This window comes from Molothrus aeneus, chromosome 18, assembly GCF_037042795.1.
Source record: "Molothrus aeneus isolate 106 chromosome 18, BPBGC_Maene_1.0, whole genome shotgun sequence".
Classification (NCBI taxonomy): domain Eukaryota; kingdom Metazoa; phylum Chordata; class Aves; order Passeriformes; family Icteridae; genus Molothrus; species Molothrus aeneus.
In genome coordinates this window covers 5,964,128-5,983,628 of record NC_089663.1, presented here as the reverse complement: position 1 = coordinate 5,983,628, position 19,501 = coordinate 5,964,128, and the positions used below count along the sequence as shown (strand labels likewise).

Sequence of the window (19,501 nt, the reverse complement as noted above, 5' to 3'; positions counted from 1 at the left end):
TGAAATTAAAACACTACTACAATCCCAGTTAATTCCCAGACTTCTGTGAAAATAAAACCATGCCACAAAGCCTTTGAGAGCAATTTTTATTAGGGTAGCAGAATGGACTTGCAGAAAGCCTATACCAGTACTCCTGGGTGTAGTTTCACCAGTGCGCTGCTTTCATTGTGGATGTTCAACCGCACGTTTAAAATTCAGCATGGCTTAGGGAACCAGAGAGAACAAGAGCTTGATTTCCTGAGTTATCCTAGGACTTCGCACTTGGATTTCTCCTCCTCAGCCTTCAGCCACACAGGTGCCGGATCCCTTTGTTCAGAGGCTGCCCCAGACACGCGCCAGCACTTTGTTTACACGTCTCAGTTTAGCAATTGGACTATGAAGAACACACCAAGAGAACTGATAGCGAGATCTGTCTTCGTGTGAGCTCTGCAGCTGGAAGGGAGCGGCTGGCGCGGCTCAGCCGCAGCTCCCGCGGGCACCGCAGCCCTTCCGTCCCTTCTGCGGCATCCGGGCACAGCCAGGCAGACGGCGCAGTCTTTGACCTGAGAGGCTTTACAACCACAGAGTAACTATTGAGTAGCAACGAGGGCGGCAAACTAGTGCTACAATTTTGTTTCAAATAAAATTTAGAGGATGGTAAGTTTCCATGCCAACAGACATGATCAAAGGTACAGTGACTAGGGTGATGCAGAAGTTACACACTTCAGTTTGACAGATAATTTGGCATTATTTTATTATGAATCTGAGTGAGCGTGAATGAAACAAAATCAGTACCAACTTTCTGCAAATGAAGACACAAAGATGTGAAAATTTGGTAATAGTGCTCTCACAAGCCTGAAAACACTTAGGAAATGCAAGTTTCCGTAAATAAGGTGAATGTGGTTTAACTTTATTTACCTGCCAAAGAATCTGTCTAAGAACACTTAAACATAAAATTTCTTAGCTCCCTAACTCATAAAAAAATTTACTTTCAACAGAGGTGAGGTACTGGGCTGTCATTGTTTACACTAAATTGGAAATGAAAGCCAGAGGAGAGGGACGAATAAGGAAATAGCAAATACACAAGACATTAAAACCAAGAGAGATCTACTGCTTGACACACTAGTTCTGAAAGGTTGCAAAGGCGGAGGCTGTATTAAAACTGAACTTAGGAGTATAGGCAACCACCTAGGTGTCAGGGTTATTTCAACTCAGCTTCCTGCACATCGAAATGATATGTGCTCCCAGATACTGATGGATCTCTGGAAATAATCCATTCACTCAGTAGCAGAGCCCAGCTGCAGAAGGGGAGACAGCAGGTTGACTGTGTGGCAGTTTGACTGTGGAGCTAGGATCACATTCTGGGCTAGGGAGGAAAGGCAGCAGAAGCAGCAGAGACAGGCAAAGGATGCTCAGCTCTGAAGGGAAAGGCTCCCTGTCCTTTCCCTCAGCATGCGCAGGAGCGCCCCGGGGCAGCCACAGGACGGCTCTGCCTGGCAAAGCTGCTGGACTGACCACACTGAGCACTCACTGCAGCCCTGCAAAGCTGCTGGACTGACCACACTGAGCACTCACTGCAGCCCTGCAAAGCTGCTGGACTGACCACACTGAGCACTCACTGCAGCCCTGCAAAGCTGCTGGACTGACCACACTGAGCACTCACTGCAGCCCTGCAAAGCTGCTGGACTGACCACACTGAGCACTCACTGCAGCCCTGCCCCGTGTGCTGAACACAGCAGCAGCAGCCAAGCACACTCTGCCCCACCTTAGTGCTCAGGCCTGGCCTGGCAGCCGTGCTGGGGCTGGGAACAGCCCAAGGGCCCTCCCACAAACACAGATGCTCCTGACGCATTCTGAGGGAAAACGTTCAGAGAGGACAGGACAGCAGTGCTGTCAGATTGAGTTCTTGAATTCAAAATTAACCTTTCCAAAATAATTATTTTAAATTCAAAAGACAGTTTGTAACTTTGGTACCTCTTGGTCCCCGATTTCTGGAACTCTCCTGAATTGGTTGCAATGTTGTTCTGTGCATGTTTCCCACTACTCTGCATAGGTATTAAAGATAGAAGTGAAGGAAGTTTGCAATCACGTTCTACTACTTGTTTGCTACAGATTTTTTTTCCAAAGTTTTCCAAGAGCAGAACTTAAGCCGTATTCTAATTCAATGATGCACACAAAAACTTGGATTTCCCTGTTTAATAGACATTGGCCAGATTTACATCAGACCCAGACATTATTTCTGATTGGTTTTGAGGGTTGGATTTTGTTTATTATGTTACAAACTGAAGTTCAGGGGAACTTGCAACAAGTCCCACAAAGCACAGTGCAACATTTAGAAAGAAAAGTAGATTAAACTGCCAAACACTCAATCATTTTCTGCCGGAACTGGGATATTTTTCCTAAGACATCACTTTGAGGAGGGGGTTAAAATTCAATGAATGAACTCAAGATAGTGGGAACTGCAAGGAAAAATAAGAAATGACAGCCACAACCTTTTCAATTTAAGGGCAGAATATAAGTCTAAGATATTTTTGATAAATTCTGACAAGAAAAAGAAAACAGCATACTTTAAAGTATATTGAAGCAGTGATTTTTAAACAAAGAAAGCAGAACTAGAACATCTTAAATTTTAATCCTTTCTTTACAGGTTACCTAGCCCACTTTTGATTAAGAAAACTGTAGAAAGTTAGTAACAGCCACAAGTTCACACCAAAAGGTGGCACTTGTCAATTTTCCATAGAGTCCTGCTTTACGGGGTGTCTCAAATGCACTGCTCCGATCTTCTATCATAGGTTGCTGACAGCACTTGTGTCAGATTTTAGTCCACTGGTCGCTTTTCACCATATTTCTTTGTAAACTCTTCAGCGTTCTTACAGAATTTTTTACGGTCCTTAGAGTATTCTTCAGCTAGGTCAGCCCGGAGGGGGTGCTCGGGCTGTGGATCATTCACCAGTGCTATGAGGGACTGGATTACTGTCAAAAGAAGTATAAACACCGTCAGAGACTTAGATGGGTCATTTTTCAAAATCAAAATGTAAGCAAAATTCCCCTGTAAGGAAAGAGCTTTAACTGCATTTAAATACATCCCCATAAATCTCGGGCCTTTTCAAGTGCAGGGCGTGAGTAAGCTGCAGTGATATGCCAAGATTTAGCTCAATGACCATGAATGAACACCAGAAAATGGTATTTGTAAACAAAATCAACATGAATGGAGACCAAAGCGCACTACAAATCATTTCCCATGTAATTGGCATCCCATCTAAAATCCTCTCCTATGGCTGAGAACGAATTGAAGTCCTCAGACAGGTTCCCTCCCTGAAGGGATTTGGTGAAGATGGAATTTGCACCATGAAGCATTTCCCAGCACCTGTCACAGGGACACAGCTGTGACTGACCCTCCTCTGGAAACCCTTTTTTCCAGCTTTATTTCTTACATCTATGAACAGCAGGCATGTCTTCCCTTTACTCTCAACTTCCCAAGGCAGCCACCAGTAGAGATGTACTGGGCAAACAGCAGGGTGAGAGTGGCAAGGTGCTCACAGCAATGTCACCAATGTCCCTGTCACTTTCTGAAGAAAAGTCACTCTTCAGGAAATGGAAGTGCACCTGACATTTACACAGTGAACCTCACACCCCACAGTGCCACTCACTGCTACATTTTCCTCTGGGCAGGAATGAAGTTCATACAATGATGGTCACTCCAGCAGATGCTGGAACACCAGAGTGGCTTTGTTTGGGGCACTGATCCTCAAAACAAATACTCAAAGCCAAACTCAAATCCAACATTTGTCTCTAAACTGCAGAACAAAAGCATTTCTTAGCACAAATCCAAGTTTAAACTGCAACAAACTATCTAAGGAATGTAGAATTGATACCAGCTTCCTTCACAGTAACTCACCAGTCCTGCCTTAGAGCAACTGCCATCACATTGCTGAAAACAGCAGAAACACTGAGGGGCAATCCCTTCTCACTGATCAAAGCATGCAGAAACACTACAGAGGAAATGTGTGTTCAATAACCTTAGTAACAGTAACAAGCCAGAAAAAACAGGCCTGGCAGAACAGGAGCTGCCTCAATAGTCACAGAGTTTGAAAATTATCCTGCCATTAACAGTTGTTTTTAATATTAAGCATAAATTAACAAAAAGTGCAGCAGTAAGATGTACATTTAGTATGCAAAAGGTAAGTTAGTGATTTATGATGAACTTAATTGCTTCATTTTTTGACACCTGTGTGAGCAAAACCAATCACTTTGATGCTGTACTAATGATGCCACATTACTTCATTGAGAAAAGCTAGGAGTGATTTTTCAGTGAAGAAGAAATCTGAAGGAAAAGGAATAGACATTTAAGCAGGGTTTCAGTAACAGTGTCACAGGTTCATACAACCATGTAGTAACAACAGATGTTGACGTTAAAACAACTTGAAGAAAGAGTTAAGACAAACAAAAAACCACACACAGCAGACCATGAGAGGTTTGCAATATTTGATAGTCAGGATTGGTTCCAAATTCTGATTTTAGCACAGCTTTTATTCACTCTCTCAGATAAAAAGGGAGTTGCTACTTCTCAGGGAGACACTGACTATTTTCTGCATGCAAACAATTGTTTCAGGAGTTCCAGCTAATGACAGCTTGTTTTTCAAGCTGGGTAGAGACGTGTAAGTTCTTTAGTTAACTAGCAAAGGCTGATAGCACCAAGACAGCTGCTCAGGTGTGGAACACAACAGAAACCTTCCACTTGTTCTTTCCATCTCCTCCCTCCTGAGGGCCTTTGTCCTGTAAAATCAGGGATAAATCTACAACAAATCCAAGCTCTCAGCAGTCCTATTTCACAGGCTCTCTCTGCTGCCACCTCCATATTCACCAACATTCAGCTGCTTCATCTCTTCTAAAACAACTGCAATTCTCCTGTTTTGTCTTTGGGCAAGATCACACAACCAGAAGTACCTTCTTTAGCACACAGGGATAAACAGAAAAAGGTATCTTAAGTACAGCATTGTTTCCTATCAGGAACACAGATCATGTGAAAATAACCTTTAAGAAGAGCCTGGAAGGGGAAAGTATTTTCTCTTATGGAACTTAAAGCTTAATACTCAACTAATTATCACCTGCCAGACAACACAAAGTTCTCACCCCAACAACTGATGCAAGCAACAACAGGAAAAAACCTACTTATATTACACTTAAGTCTGCCACAGAACTTGACAAAACTTTTTTCCTTACAATATTTAGATTCTTTATCAAAGACACTCTACACAGCAAGCCTGACAGCAAAGATCTTTTAAGTTTACAAGTTAATCTGTAGTATCATCTCAGATTCTGTTTATGACTCCCATGATATTTCAAGCCATATGTTCAAATCACTGAACCACATGGCACATTATAAAATATACAGAACCTTGAGGTTTTAGACCTTGCCTTTCAAACATCCAGGAATTTACTGAACAGCTTTGGATTCTAAAGTCGCTGTTTAAAAAGAAACACAGCATAACCCTCACATGAACCACCAGCAAAATTTTAAAGTATGCTGAGGACACTTCCTTAATAAACTCCTTAGTCATGAAGACCAAGAGTTTTGTGGTTTCCTGGAGGTGGAAATGCCACTTCAGTGCCAGCACCTCCCATTCCAGTAACAAAATGAGGTTCCACAAGTTGTACTCTGTGCTCAACACGTGATTCATGACACAAACCTTACAATGAATATATCCTCAGAGCATTGGGAAACTGACAAGTGAAACGTTATTAGCTTTAAATTCAAACACCACAAAGTTTTTCAGTACCCAGTTCTTTCTCCACATGGAGTCCTACCTTGGTCAGTTTTGGTTGCTGGCTTCCAGTTTTCAGCACTAATTACTGGCAGACAAACCTGCCCCTTTTCATCGATGTTAGGGTGATAGATCTTTGTTTTAAATGTAATCTTAGGAGGTTTGAATGGATATTCTGCTGGGAAGTTGATTTCAATTCTGAAGGCTCCTTTATCATATGGAGGATTGTCCTGCAACAAGAAGGCAGAGTGTCAAGAATGTGGCACATGCTAATGGACACAAGTGAAAAGCAGCATCTACAGACTTGGATTTCATTGATCTCTTCAATGACCTCTCTGAAAGGCATTTTACCAACACTACTGCCAGGTTTATGTGTCAGGAAACATCAAAACCCATGTGAGAGGCAATACAAGCTGCAAGTTTGCATCCACCCTGGAAAAAGCAGGTTGCCATTGTCCTACATTTCTGACATTTCCATGGGTAAGAAAGCATCCAGCTCCATTTACATCCAACTCAAGGCCCTCTCTAGTAAGTAGTTTTATGTTTCAAAAAAACAGAGTAAAGCCCTTCCAAGACACAAACAGCAAGCCTGACAAGGGAAGTGGGTTTTTGAACAGTTATTCTGTGTGTCTCACAACATGGTGGCATGAACAGCAAAGCAATTTGGTTTGTCAGATCTCCCTAAATGTTTCGAGAATGTTTTTGTGCTGACTACACAAAAATCTGCTGAGCATTCATTGGTACTAAAGATAGATATTCACTGTGTTTGCTGATGAGAACATTCTGAATTTGTATGCAGTTTTAGCACCCACTCTTATCAGATCAGTTTTGAAGGAGCAGGATGAGAGATCTGTGAAGTGAGCAAAGCAGTTCTTCATGCTGAAACAGAAAAAACAATGCCCAGAATTTCACTAAGAAAAACCTGTTAGACTATTGATACTGATGCTTCAGATACTGCACAAGAGAGGCAGAACAAAAATAAACCACTGCTACATTTAAAGCCTATGAAAATACCATTCTGCACTGAAAACAGTAACTATGGAATGAAGCCTTTCCAAACACAAGAACAAGAATCAAAGGATGAGAGCTCCCAGTTGGTGTAAAGTATAATCACACACATTCTTCATTAGCAACCAGACCCTTCCCTGCAATCAATTCTGCTCCAGAATTTATCAATACTTGGGGGTGGGGAGTGTTCCATTAAAATATTTGTCAACAGAAAACATTTAATTTTAGGCTCACCCATGTGAAGAATTTGGCTGTGTGTTTGTAAGAAATATAGCACAGTTTCTGCCAGGGGGAGAGGCAACTACAGTGGCTTTAAAATCACTTTTTACCCAAGCAATCCTAAAAGCTTTGCAAGTTGAACTAATAACTTGTGGTGGTGGTGACAACTTAGGCAGTCACTGCCCTCTTCCCCCATAGCTCAATTGTTCTTTCCTCATCATGTGCTGTAATTTGTGAGGATGTTCACTGAACTGACACAAGAAGTGACCTGCCTTAAAAACATCCATTTTTTTCCACTGTGCCTCTTACATGAACAAGGAGCCTGGGCTACCAGTCTTGTTTTGATGTTGAAATCAAACAAACAGTGTACCTTGGCCACCCACAGGACACAAACTACTTCATTCTACAATTTAGAGCAGGAAAAGAAGTTGACCAGCTATCTTCAATTTGCGTCTCAATTCTGTGTGAACACTATTAAAATTAATAAGCATTATTTTTCACACCTTTGTTAAGCAGCTGACCAAGAAATGCCCAGTTATAGCATTTAATAATCAGTAACTGGTTAGTCCTACTGCAGTATGTGTCTTTAAACCCTAAGTAACAACAACTGCTAAAATGGTAACAGCATGTGAAGCAAAAACACAGAGAAAAAAGTTTAACTTTCAATAAGCTCATGTATTGCATTTATAAGCCATCAACTCTGGTACCAAAAATAGCTAAAGAGACAGTAACACTAAAACATCTATAGCATAACCTCAGAATAAAAACTTCCACTACTCTTTGAACACAAACAACAAATTTGAAATTACTATAGGAAGTGTAATTTCATAACAAAATTCCCCCTTAACTATACCAGCAGGGAATTTGAGGCTATTTCCCCTGTAACAGGACATATTACAAATCAAAAGGCAGGTCTGGAGCACAGTTCACTGCACCAGCATTTAAACACTTGTGATGCTGCAAAGCTCTGCAAAACAAACACCATGCTCATCCTCAGTGGAGCAGAAACTGTTAAAAATAGCTGCTGTACACCACACATTCCTAATCTTAACAGGAGTAAACAAGTATTTTGTTTGTTTTGTTTTATTAGTCATATTTACCAACCCTATACTGCTTCAAAGTGTTATCAAATCACTAAACTGTTACACATGAACCACAAAGTGACTGATTAAAGGGAGGTGTTCCTCAGCTCTGTCAAATTTCAGTGTCAGATCCCATTTGCTTTGTTTGCAGGAGCAGTGTCAGCCACTGCAAGGAATCACTTGCAGGCAGGTAAGTAAACAGCAAACTGAATGTATTCCACAGCATTTAAAGTGGAACCACCCAGCCATTACCTCAGCCTGTGCCATGTGAGCTCCAGAGCAGCCTCTGACTAACGAGGCACAGGCACTGCAGAGATGGCTCCAAGTGTTACTCATCGAATAAAAAGACAGACTTACACTGCTTGGGGAGCTTTCTGGCACCACCCACAGAAAACCACAACTGCTGCCCCCATGGCCCATCCCCTATTGCTGCAGACTAAAAATAGCTCCAAGAACCAAGCCAGCCATTTCCCACTGCTATGGGCCACAGCTGTGGGAAACACAAGAGGTGAAAATCCAAGTGGACTTTCAACCAAGAAATCAACACATCATATTTTCTGCTTTCCCCTTCATAACAAATCCCTCTCTACTTGACTAATAAAATGGTTACCTACTTCAATCAAACATGCTTTAAGAAGACTGTAGTGCTTTAAAAAAAATTAAGTAAAATAAGTTTATTTTGGCACTAACTAATGCCTAAACAAAGATACTACTTTCTTTTAAAGAGCTCACTTGAGAAAATCCAAACCTTTTCCTTGCATCAAATTTTTCCCAATACCCAGTTTTATCCTAGTAATAAAACTAGTAAATTAAAAAAAATACATATTAAGGAGTAAAAGTATTTCATACATCCTTTGTTTTTCCTGTGATCATGTAGATTTTTTATTTTAGGCTTAATGTAAAATGAAACTTCACTGCTTCCCCTTCCAACACCTCTCCCAGCAGCCCAGTGCCACCACAGAGCTCCAGCCGTGTGTCAGCCCAGGCCCACAATAACGAATTATTTCATGGTCACCAGCAGCACTACTGAGCTATGGATTTATGAGATACAAATGATCCTCATTTTATTTTAAAGCTCATAAGGAACAGTCTATACTCACAGGAACAATAAGCCCTTGCCAGGTCAATAAATTAGCTTCATCAACCTGGATATTACGGAAGTTTTTCATTCCACATTTGCGAATTTCTTCAAGCTCCTGAAAAGCAAAGCAAAGTGTTAAGTGTAAGTTAATAACTGGATTAAGCAAGAGGCTCACATTTATTTTTCAAAATGCTTAAAGGTCAATGTGATTTTCTTTAATTAGTGGTGTGGCAACCCACACAAATAAGAAATAAAATTTTGCACCTGTAAAAAGTAAAATTCTCTGAGATGAGATACCAAAACTCTTATTTTCTGATATGTGAGGAAAACACAAAAATATCTTGTTATTAACATCATTATAGACACAATGAAGCAGAAGATTAAAAAACTACATTTAAAAATGTCCTTGTATCTCAAATGTAAATCAGTGGCTTTGGTAACAGACTATTAACAATACTGTGAGGTGCAGAAATAAAATGCATCTTAGGGCTTGTGTGAAGCAGAGCAGTGATTTGGAAGAACTATTTCATAATAGTTTTAAACAGGGATAAAACCAAGGAACAGGCCAATTATTTCAACTGAAAATGAGCAAATTCCTGCATGAACAGCTTAAATTGATCCAAACCCAGAAAAATATCAATCAAGCCTTGTTTAGAGCAGTAACTTGAAAAGATTCAGCTTTCTCTCTGTTTAGTACCTCAAAGCTCACAGTACACATTAGGATTCCTCTCTTTAAAGCTGTATCAGTCTTGAGCAAGGTTATCTCTCTGCACCAGTCAAACTATTTTAATCAGTTTGTGAACCAGGTATCACCAAAATAAGTATTTCAGCATTTTTGTATTTAAAATGACATATAAGCCCTACTGTAGGGACTGCTTCCTGGAGTATTTCATAAGACCTCAAAAGAAACACCTCAAGGTTCCACTTTTATTTCCTCCACAACAATTACAGTCCTTTGTGGTTGAACTCTGCCATTTTATCTTTAAAGAGAATTTAATGAAATATGAATTCAAAAATCATCCACAGCAAAACATAAAAGTTTCCCAGTGCTTTCAAAACTGCATCACATGCCTGGTGGCTGCATAGGTTAGGAAAAATGTTGCTTATACAGCAGCACTAGGGTGCTCTGACAGTGCTCAGCTCTGCACTGGCTGCAGGTGTCTTGCAAAATTAGGCTGGATATAATTATGATAAACCCACCAATTAAAAGCAAAGACACTACACAATGAAAAACAAAACCAATCAGTTTTCCTGCTACAAGTGCTGTCCGTGGTTTGCCTTCCAAAATAGCTCTATGTTCATCTTGGACCAAACCTTCCTGCACCTGACTGGCAGATTTCATACTTGCAGTAACCTCTTGCACAAATTCAGCATCATGATAAAATTCAAACCCAAAGGGAAAAGGAGAATTCCAAATGCATGTGAAACAAAAATCAGGACAGCCACAGCCCCATATCAGTAAATGAACATTTATATTCCTGCCCACTGCACCTACTGAAGCAAGAGCATACTCTGAACACAGAAGTTTAACCTTGGAGCCTTGGATACTAATTGATGCCTAACACTATCTTCATGACACTAACACTGACTTCTTAGTCTAGACCCATGGATTAATCCCAAATTCCACTGCTGCTCGATTTATGCAATGTCACAGACAGTTTGGGTGGTTTTTTTGAAGAGCTAAGAGGATTATCCTATTTCCTTAGAGCAGGAAAACATAACCCCCCCCCCCAATAATCCCATGAGTCATATTTATAGGGATAGAGAGCAAACCAAAATATTCAAAAGACAATAAGCTTTATGATTGCAGCTCTAGAGGTGCTTTACCATCACTCAGAGTGCAAATCCCCACGGTGCCTTGCTGTGAGTGCTCCTGCACAAAGGAGCAGAGCAGGGAGAGCCGGGCGGGTCCTGACGGGGCAGGGACCTGCTCTGAACTGAGTTTGCTGCTCACTCCTGTCACATACAGACCTGCGAGGTGCTGGCAAAGCACTGCCCACAGCAGCCAAAGGAATCAATTCCACTCCACACTACCTGGACATACCAAACACTGGGAACAACATAAGCTAACCAAGCAGTAGGTATTTAAGCATGAAGAAACGTGCATCATCACAAGTGCCTCCATTCTAAAAGAAGACAAGGAAAATGGGTTTAGACTATTTTCTAGTTACTAAAGTAAAAACATTATGCATATGACAGAAATCTCCCCCATTGTGCCCAGTGGGACTGCAGCTTCCAGGAGCTTTTGTCCCAGGTTCAGACAACAGCATTGTACTGCTGCTGGCCCAGAGAACAATTGTCCAGATGCAAAAAAAAAAAAGGAAGGACTATGACTCTGTAATTCAGGTATGCTATTAAACTAATACAACAAATCAGAAAAGTGTAGCTTCACATTGCTGGAAAATTAAAGACCTACATTTTATAGTTAGATTCAGGTTAAAAAATTGTATGGTGAATAAAGAAATGCAAGAATGCCATACAGAGATAATTGTAAAATTGTAAAACTTTGTATGCCATCAATGAAAAGTTAAAATAAATATGCAAATTGTTTCCCACTTTTTCTCAAGCCCACCATATGAGAGAGGGAATTAAACAGTACAGAGGCACTAAAGAACTAAACAAAAATTATTCAGGCCATCTTCCTCTTTAAAATGTCATGAGAGGCCTTAGCAGGAAACCACTTCCAAAAGCAAAGCTGTGGTAATGAGTGGAGTGTGTCAGGCCTGTGCTGTGCCCTTCTCCCGCGGGAGGAGCTGACAGCTGTGCAGGGACAGCCGGGGATGAAGGGGCAGCAGCAGCCAGGGCTGCAGAGGTCAGGGACAATGCAGCCACCTCAGCAGGGCACGCACCTGAACCACGGCCTTAGACAGACTGAAATTTGCACTAGAAATTACTTTTCCTATCCTAGGAGTGCTTCAGAGAGTCACTCCAAGTGAATCGACTCCATGCTGGAGCTCTTCACCAAGAGCTTTTCCCCACAAGGGCAGTGTAACACTACCCAAGCCCTGCTGCTTTCAGGAGTGGTAGGACCTTCACCACACACAATTTAAGGGTGTGAGGGGAGGTTGTTTTGGTTTTTTTTCCTTCTGGAAACTGCCAAAACCCATAATAAAGATCTAACTGCCTCAGGGCTATGCAGGCAGACACTGCAGTATACGAGTACTGTTAAAAAAGTGAATGAGCTACCAAATACTTTCAAGCAGCACAGATTAAAAGCTAACAATACCTTTAACACGGGCTTGAGCAACTCCAAAGGGACAAAAACTACTTTGAGGTAAAAAGATACAGTCCAGATATTTATTTCAAAGTAATACTTATGAGTCTAGGCAGACAGTAAATAGATTAATTCCTTTTCTTGTCCTCCACCCCCTAATTTTGTCAAGTAACATAATTAAAGGAGCACAGGATGAGCGTAACTAAAGGTTGGATGACTGCAGTAAGAATTTAAATCAATCTTCATTCCCCACTCCTTTATCAACCTTGCATGTGACCTTGCTGCATTGGTTTATCCACTTGAAAAAATGAAATGTCTGAATGTTCATGGGGCTCTCTTGAGACATGATGTTTGTAATTTGGAAATGTTCAAACAAAGTGTTATACACAGCACACGAAATGGAGAAAACACTGTTTCAGAGGTGGCACCTGATCCTCAAGCATATCATGCTGAAGGTAGTCATAAAAGTACATACTACTTCTCATATATTAAAGGTTTAGAATTGTAATTTTCAATACTGTGTAATCATTTGGGCTGTTCAAATCAAAAATTAAATGTTTTAAAGTAGAAAGAAAAGTGGCACCTATGTAGCTAAATCTTTAAAATGTAACTAAATCTTTAAAAAATCCTGTAACTGTTTTGTCCACTCATCTTTCAAGTTTTGGGAGTTGTCTATAAACCCAAGCCAGATAGGAAAATGCAGTGAAGGCAAATACTTGTAAGAGTACAATCCCAGAATATGGGAATAAGTGTAAGAGCTCATACTGACTTGAGTAAGTTCTGCATCAAGCCCAGAATACTATTAAATTCACAAATAAAACCAAAAGCCTCCTGAAAGAACCCAAAATCATTATTACAACTTATATTTATCTGTTTATGAATACATTCTCTAAAAAATGCCTGTAAGTTAAAAAAAGCTCCAAAACACTGATCAGGAACTGGCTAGTTTCACTTTCTGCATTAACAGCACAGAGAAGTCTTAAAACACCTTAAAATCTGATTCTACCACACAAAAAAATCCATCACAAATCCAACCCAAAACAGAAATAGAATTTAGTTCTTTTAAGAATCAGCAGTAAGTTTCCTTTGCAACATTACAACCCTGTATACTCATGCCTTATTGACTGAACAATTCTACTTTTTGGCAAAGTATTTTCATTTAATTAAAAATCTTTTTGTCAATTCCCAGTTTCAAAAAGTGAAAATGCATCCGTATTCTCACTTCTGCCTAAGGACAATCATATGTTGCTCAAAACCATATTTCCCTTGTTACTAAGAACTGAAGTTTGGATCAATTTATCATTATTTTTCAAGTATCAGAGTTGTTTAAAATCTCTTTATTTGGGAGCACTACAGTGTTTACAGGACCACAGCATCCTGGAGATTGCAGGCCACCTACCTGGGTGTGGTCCTATGTTTGTGTTTTATCATGGAGGAGTTCAACAGTTGCATAAATGTTTGACTATGCAACTATGGAAGCAGAGTAAAACCAATAAAGTTAAAATAATTGTCAATATATCTCACTTCCTATGTGAAGTGTTATTTACTCTTTAAATCCATTTTCAATTTCTATCACTAAAGATCCTTTTGAACATCTAAACTGCAGGGAACCAAAGCATGGATCTCACAGACAGCTGAGCTGCATCCCTGGCAGTCCCCATGGAAGGCCCAGCTCCCTCTGGGGCAGCAGAGCCTTCTCCAGAAGCACCCAGACCCCTGTGGGAGGTGCAGCCCAGCTCCACACAGCACTGCCCCTGCAGTACCGGGAGTGTCCAGCACAGAGCAGCCTTCCCTGTGCACCCCTCACTGCCTCCCTCCCCACACAGCACTCAGCCCTGGATCCAGCAGCAGGAACGGCCTCTTCTATGAGAGTAGCTGGCAACTGGGCACCGCCTCCTCTGGAAGTCACTGGCCTGGATCTCTGGGAGATCCGTGTTCCCCATCAGAGAGCCTGAGACAATTTCCTTTCTATGAGAAAGGGCCATGAAGCCCAGTGCCCCCTCCAAAGAGAAGCCTTACATCCTCTCCTGATATAATCACTCCATATTTGTGTGTTTTAACTCTGACTGTCCACAACACCACATCCTTGACAAAGCCTGCTTCATTCCACTGCTCACATTTCACAAGGAGCAGGATTCAACAACTAGGGCTCTTTAAAAAGGTGTAATGGTGGCTCACAGATCAATGTCACTGGAATATGAGTCATTAGCCATGATTATTTCACGTTTTTGCTATGCTGAGTGCACTCCTGGAAGGGCACACCTCCATGGAGATGCTGTGAATCAGGGGACAGGACTTCAGTGAGGTGGCACCATTTGATGGGATAAAGCTCAGCAAAAAGAGGCCATAAAAAAGATCTTTGGCCTAGGGAAGGTGATTTGTTTAAACACACCCTCAGATAACAAGCCAATCTTGCTGTCTTTATAACCTGAATACCTGTTTAAAATTGGATGGTACAAGTTCAATGTACCAAAATTGGTAATGCTTGTTTCACACAGAGGTCTGTGAACTGAAGATGCAAATGGCTTCCCCAAGTGGGAAAGGGCATCCATTCCCACCTGGACAGTGGACATGGCCCCCAGTTTTCTACAGGCAGCCAGTGAGTTATTATGGATGTACTGCATCCAGTCTCTTTGAGCCATGGTGATTAATATGAATAACTATGATGCATGACTTGAGTCCAGAAAAAATGCAGTACTTCAAAATGTTGGCAAGACCTTAAGGAAACAGGAATTGCTTAATTTTATATAGCTATGAAAGGTTTAAGGTTTGGTCTCATTTATCAAAGACAAGCTTGATTATTTAGCTCTAAGAAAAGACAGTTAATGCTTATCCTAAATTATTTTAAAGGTAATTGACTGACACAGTGAAAAACCCTATTTCCTTTAGTTATAATCACTCATCATTCCAAGACCCTGACAAAGACACCCCAAAGACTCTTCCCAATTGCAAAACTTCAACAGTGAAAGACTTTAAATCCAAGTGGACCTGTGAACGTGGGACTTTAGCAGTGATATTAGGCTGATACACACGTGAGCCTGGACCTTCACATCATGCTGCAGCAATCCCGATGACATCATCCCTACGAGAGCTCCACTTTGTTCCTGCCGAGATGAATGGCAGAGCCAGAGCCTCCTGGGCTGCCTCCACTCCCCGGAGCAGGAAGGGAGCTGCTGATTTAACAGCCTCTGCGAGCTGTGGGACACAGCAGCCCACGGCTCCTCAACTGCATAAAACCCACACAAACACGAACAACCCACGGGTATTAGGCAACAGAAACAAAAGTGAAAATAGAAGAGGTAAGTTATCAATGTCTCCTGCATTCCCACACCACTCCCTCCAAAAAACAACTGCCACACCAATTTTTGAGAAAATAAGGTCACATTCTCAAAACTCCTTTTTAGTGTATTTTAGTGTAAGACTGAAATTCTAATGTTTCAGAAGTATAGTAAAAATGAAGAGGGAGGCTAAAAAGCAAGAGGCATTGAAAATACTAAGAACCATTTTTCTTGCCTTTGAGATTTGTATTTTCTATTTTAAATAAACAATAAAAAAGAAGAAAATATATATGATTCCTAACAGAGTAGTGATGTGCTTTTGAACAATTAATGTATTATTTCAGAGCAGAAAGAATAACTGCCTTACAAAAACAGTAAACAACCATTTAATCTTGTCTGAAACTAAGGGAAACCTTATTTGAGTATAAAGCAACAGACATGGTGATTATAATACTAAAGCCCTGAGAAAATATAGAGCTATCAAAAATGAAGTAAAAAATGAATTCCATCTCACCAGGATCCTTAAGACAATTAAAGGTTTATACCTACTGATTTTTAATACATATGAATGACACTGCACACAATCTAGCTACTATTTCATTTTGAAATGCTCCATAGAATATTTAAACCAACAAAATGAGTCTTATAGAGGCACTGCTGAGCTATTGGTTTCCTCTAAAATACCCAAGTTATAATGGTTATTCATATATCTGCTCATCAAGGAAATGCAACTTCCGGACATGCCATGAACACGTCCGGGTGAAATCCCAACCCTACTGGGGGTCCAGGGCCTTGAAGCCAGCTGTAAAACTGGTATTAAAGGATTAAATTTAACAGAATCACCCAAGAATCTGTTAAATCCCAGTGGAGGGTTACTCTGCACCCCACAGGGGCAGGTTTTTAAATAAGGCTGAAACATTGCTCAACAGTTATGGGGTCTTTTGCCTCCACCTCTCAGGACTGGCCTGTAAAGTCCATTGATTTCCCCACAGACACTGCACATGCAAATTTGGATTCTGCCACAGCATTTTACAGATGAATAAATTTTATGCTACTATGTAGTGTGTCCTAGGCAAGCCTCGCTGCTTACAGTTTAGGATGTTAATTGGCAATTATATACAGCACATAAAATAAATGTGTGTGCTTTGGGGGCAATGGTTAGTATTTTCCTTGTAAGAAGTACCTTCCTCCTCAAAGAAAATAACGAGAAACATAAACCCGAGTGGTATTTAATCATAAACTATACGCGCTCTTGGTAAAAGAGCAGCTTTTACCAGCTGGGGCCGAGTTTCCATTTCCAAGTATCATCCATGGTTCAGAACAAATAAGAGTGAAGACAAAAACATTACCACGTCCGCAGCGAATGAAGAAACTTCTGAACTCAGGTCCGTGTTTCTGTGTGATAAACCTCTTACTCATACGAGGAAGAGGTTACTCTCCGAAACAACGAAAACGAAATTATTTCATCCCCGGGCGCCTAGGGACGGTTCCTCACCGGGGCGAGCGCGGGGGAGCGGCGAACCTCCCCCCGCAGGGAGGGAGGAGAGGGCGCTTCCCCGTCGCGGCCTCCCCCGGCAGGGCCGCCGAGCCCTCCCGCCCTCCCGGGGATGCCCCGGCCCCGGGCGGCGGCGTTTCCTTCCCCCCGTCCCTTCCTCTTTGCTTAGTCACCCTGAAGCCCCCCGAGCGAGGGGGTCGGGGCGGCCCGCGGCGCCCGCCCGGCGCCCCCGCCCAGCCCCGGGCGGCAGCCGGGCCCGCGGGGCGCTGCCGGAGCGCGGGGCGGCGGCGGCGGGGGGGCGGCGCGGCCCCTCACGGCCGCGGCCCGACTGCCGGCTGCTCCCGCTCCGGCCGTGAGGGCGCGGGGCGCCGCCGAGGGGCGCGGAGGAGGCCGCCCCGCCGGGGGGCGGCGGGGGAGGCGGCTCCGCGCTGCCGGAGGGGGCCGGGGCGGAGGGGCGGCCGCGGGAGCCGGAGCCACCCGCCCGGCGGCCCTGCCCGGCGCTGTTACCTTCATCAGCCTCCTGCTGGCCGCCATCTTGGCTCTGCTGCTGCGCCCCACAATGCATCGCGGCGCGGGCCGGCCGCTAAACCCTGCGCTTCCTGGGGCGGTGCGCGGGGGGGCGGGGCGTGCGCTCGGCTCGGCTCGGCTCGGCTCGGCTCGGCTCGGCTCCGCTCCGCTCCGCTCCGCTCCCCGCCCTGAGGTCTCGGTGGTGCCTTTTCAATCACCAATCACTGATTTAAAAGTGTTGCTGTGCCTTTTTCTATTTACTGTGCATCCCCCAAATTCGGTACCATCTTCCTCGGCGGGGGCTACAACCACCTGTAGTCACAGGCTTTCTCAAACAAGCCCACGTCCTCTTCAGAGCCCCCGTAAGCTTTATTTCTTACATTCTTCCGGCACTCTGAAGGGAGAGAGAAGGGCGATTTTCCAAGAGGTGTCTGACCACAGAACCATGCTCAGCTCTGCTGGTCTCAGATGAAAGCACCCTTGGCCTTACCTCTCCTTGAGCAGCCCAGTCCAGCCTCAGCCCTGCCACGCTCTGTGACAGAAAAGTGCTGTGGGAGAGCAGAAATGCACCGCCAGTAGCAGTCCATCCTGCCATTTGAACAGAAATGCACCGCCAGTAGCAGTCCATCCTGCCATTTGAGCAGAAATGCACCGCCAGTAGCAGTCCATCCTGCCATTTGCCATTTGCCATGTGCTTTTAGCCCCTTCGTGGAGCTCTTTAGCTGCTCCCAGCTCTCATGCTCAGGATCCAGCAGCAGTGCAGGTGTCCTCAGGTATCCAAGACACAGGGCTGGCAGATTTAAGTTACTACATGGACATGGGACATAAGTTACTACATCACATCTAAAATGCCACCAGACATCCGTGTTCAGGTACCTGACTTGCTCCCTAAAACCTTCTCCATTGACCCAATGTACTCAGGAATTAGTCCAGGACTGCTGGATGTGTGATCTCAGTTTCCCTTTCCCCCACCCTTGTGTCGGTTCATGTCCTCATTTGATCTAACACTTGTTCTATAGAACAAGTCAGCAACAAAGTTCTAAGCTCTAAAATAAACTTTACAGACTCATACAACCTGAAAAAGGAAATGTTATGCTTATTACAGGCTTTCAAAAACTTGTAAAAATGCAACAGAAGTTTTTAATTTTGAAGCACAGGATTATAATCTTAAAATTAGTTCTTGAATAAGCTATTTGCTAATCAATATTTACATTAATACAGTGCTTATTTCTACAAAACTCAATCAACATTTGTTAATGAAATAAGCTATCTTGCATCTATAAGAAACACCTTAATCCTCACCTACTTTATATGCATATTATGAAATAGTTTGTAAATAGTTATTAAATATATTTGATGATCATGATAACTTTATTCTATTGGATATGTAAAGATTTTTGCATTCAATTTACTCCAGGAAAATGGACTCAGAGGAAGCTGAAAGAGGCAGACCCTCATGAGGAAGCAGTGGAGAGATGCAAAGAGAGCCTGTGGTGAAGTTCTCTGGGTGAAGTTACACCCGTGCCAGGCAGGCACAGGCTGTGAGAAACCAGGAGCTGCAGAGACTCTCTGAGGATTCTTGATGTGCTGCTGAAGTGGGATGCTGGTGATGAAGATTTAAAAATGCTGACTTCTGATAAAAGAACTAGTTCAGATTCTGTGATTGTGAAATGTATAAATACCTAAATCTGATACCATGGTAACTTGGAAGAAGAGTTCTTACAACGGATTATCCAGATGTCTACAAATACTAAAAACAAGCTGCTCCAGATACTATCTTGATTTCTTTATTTGCCAAAACTCTATTTATATCTTCAGCTCATCTTTATTTGACTACATAGTTTTCCAAGATCACCATATGTCTTTGTATGTT

At 42.5% G+C, this 19,501-nt stretch overlaps 1 protein-coding gene across 1 annotated transcript; it reads right to left on the bottom strand.

Moving 5' to 3' along the window:
• Positions 1–72: 72 nt before the first annotated feature.
• UBE2L3 (ubiquitin conjugating enzyme E2 L3) lies at positions 73–17,725 on the bottom strand. The gene is made up of 4 exons (XM_066562550.1): positions 17,629–17,725; positions 9,154–9,249; positions 5,788–5,974; positions 73–2,952 (listed from the first exon to the last, which is right to left on the bottom strand). Exons 1-4 carry the CDS (start codon positions 17,653–17,655, stop codon positions 2,798–2,800), a joined length of 465 nt encoding a protein of 154 aa, XP_066418647.1. The 5' UTR covers positions 17,656–17,725; the 3' UTR covers positions 73–2,797.
• Positions 17,726–19,501: the final 1,776 nt, after the last annotated feature.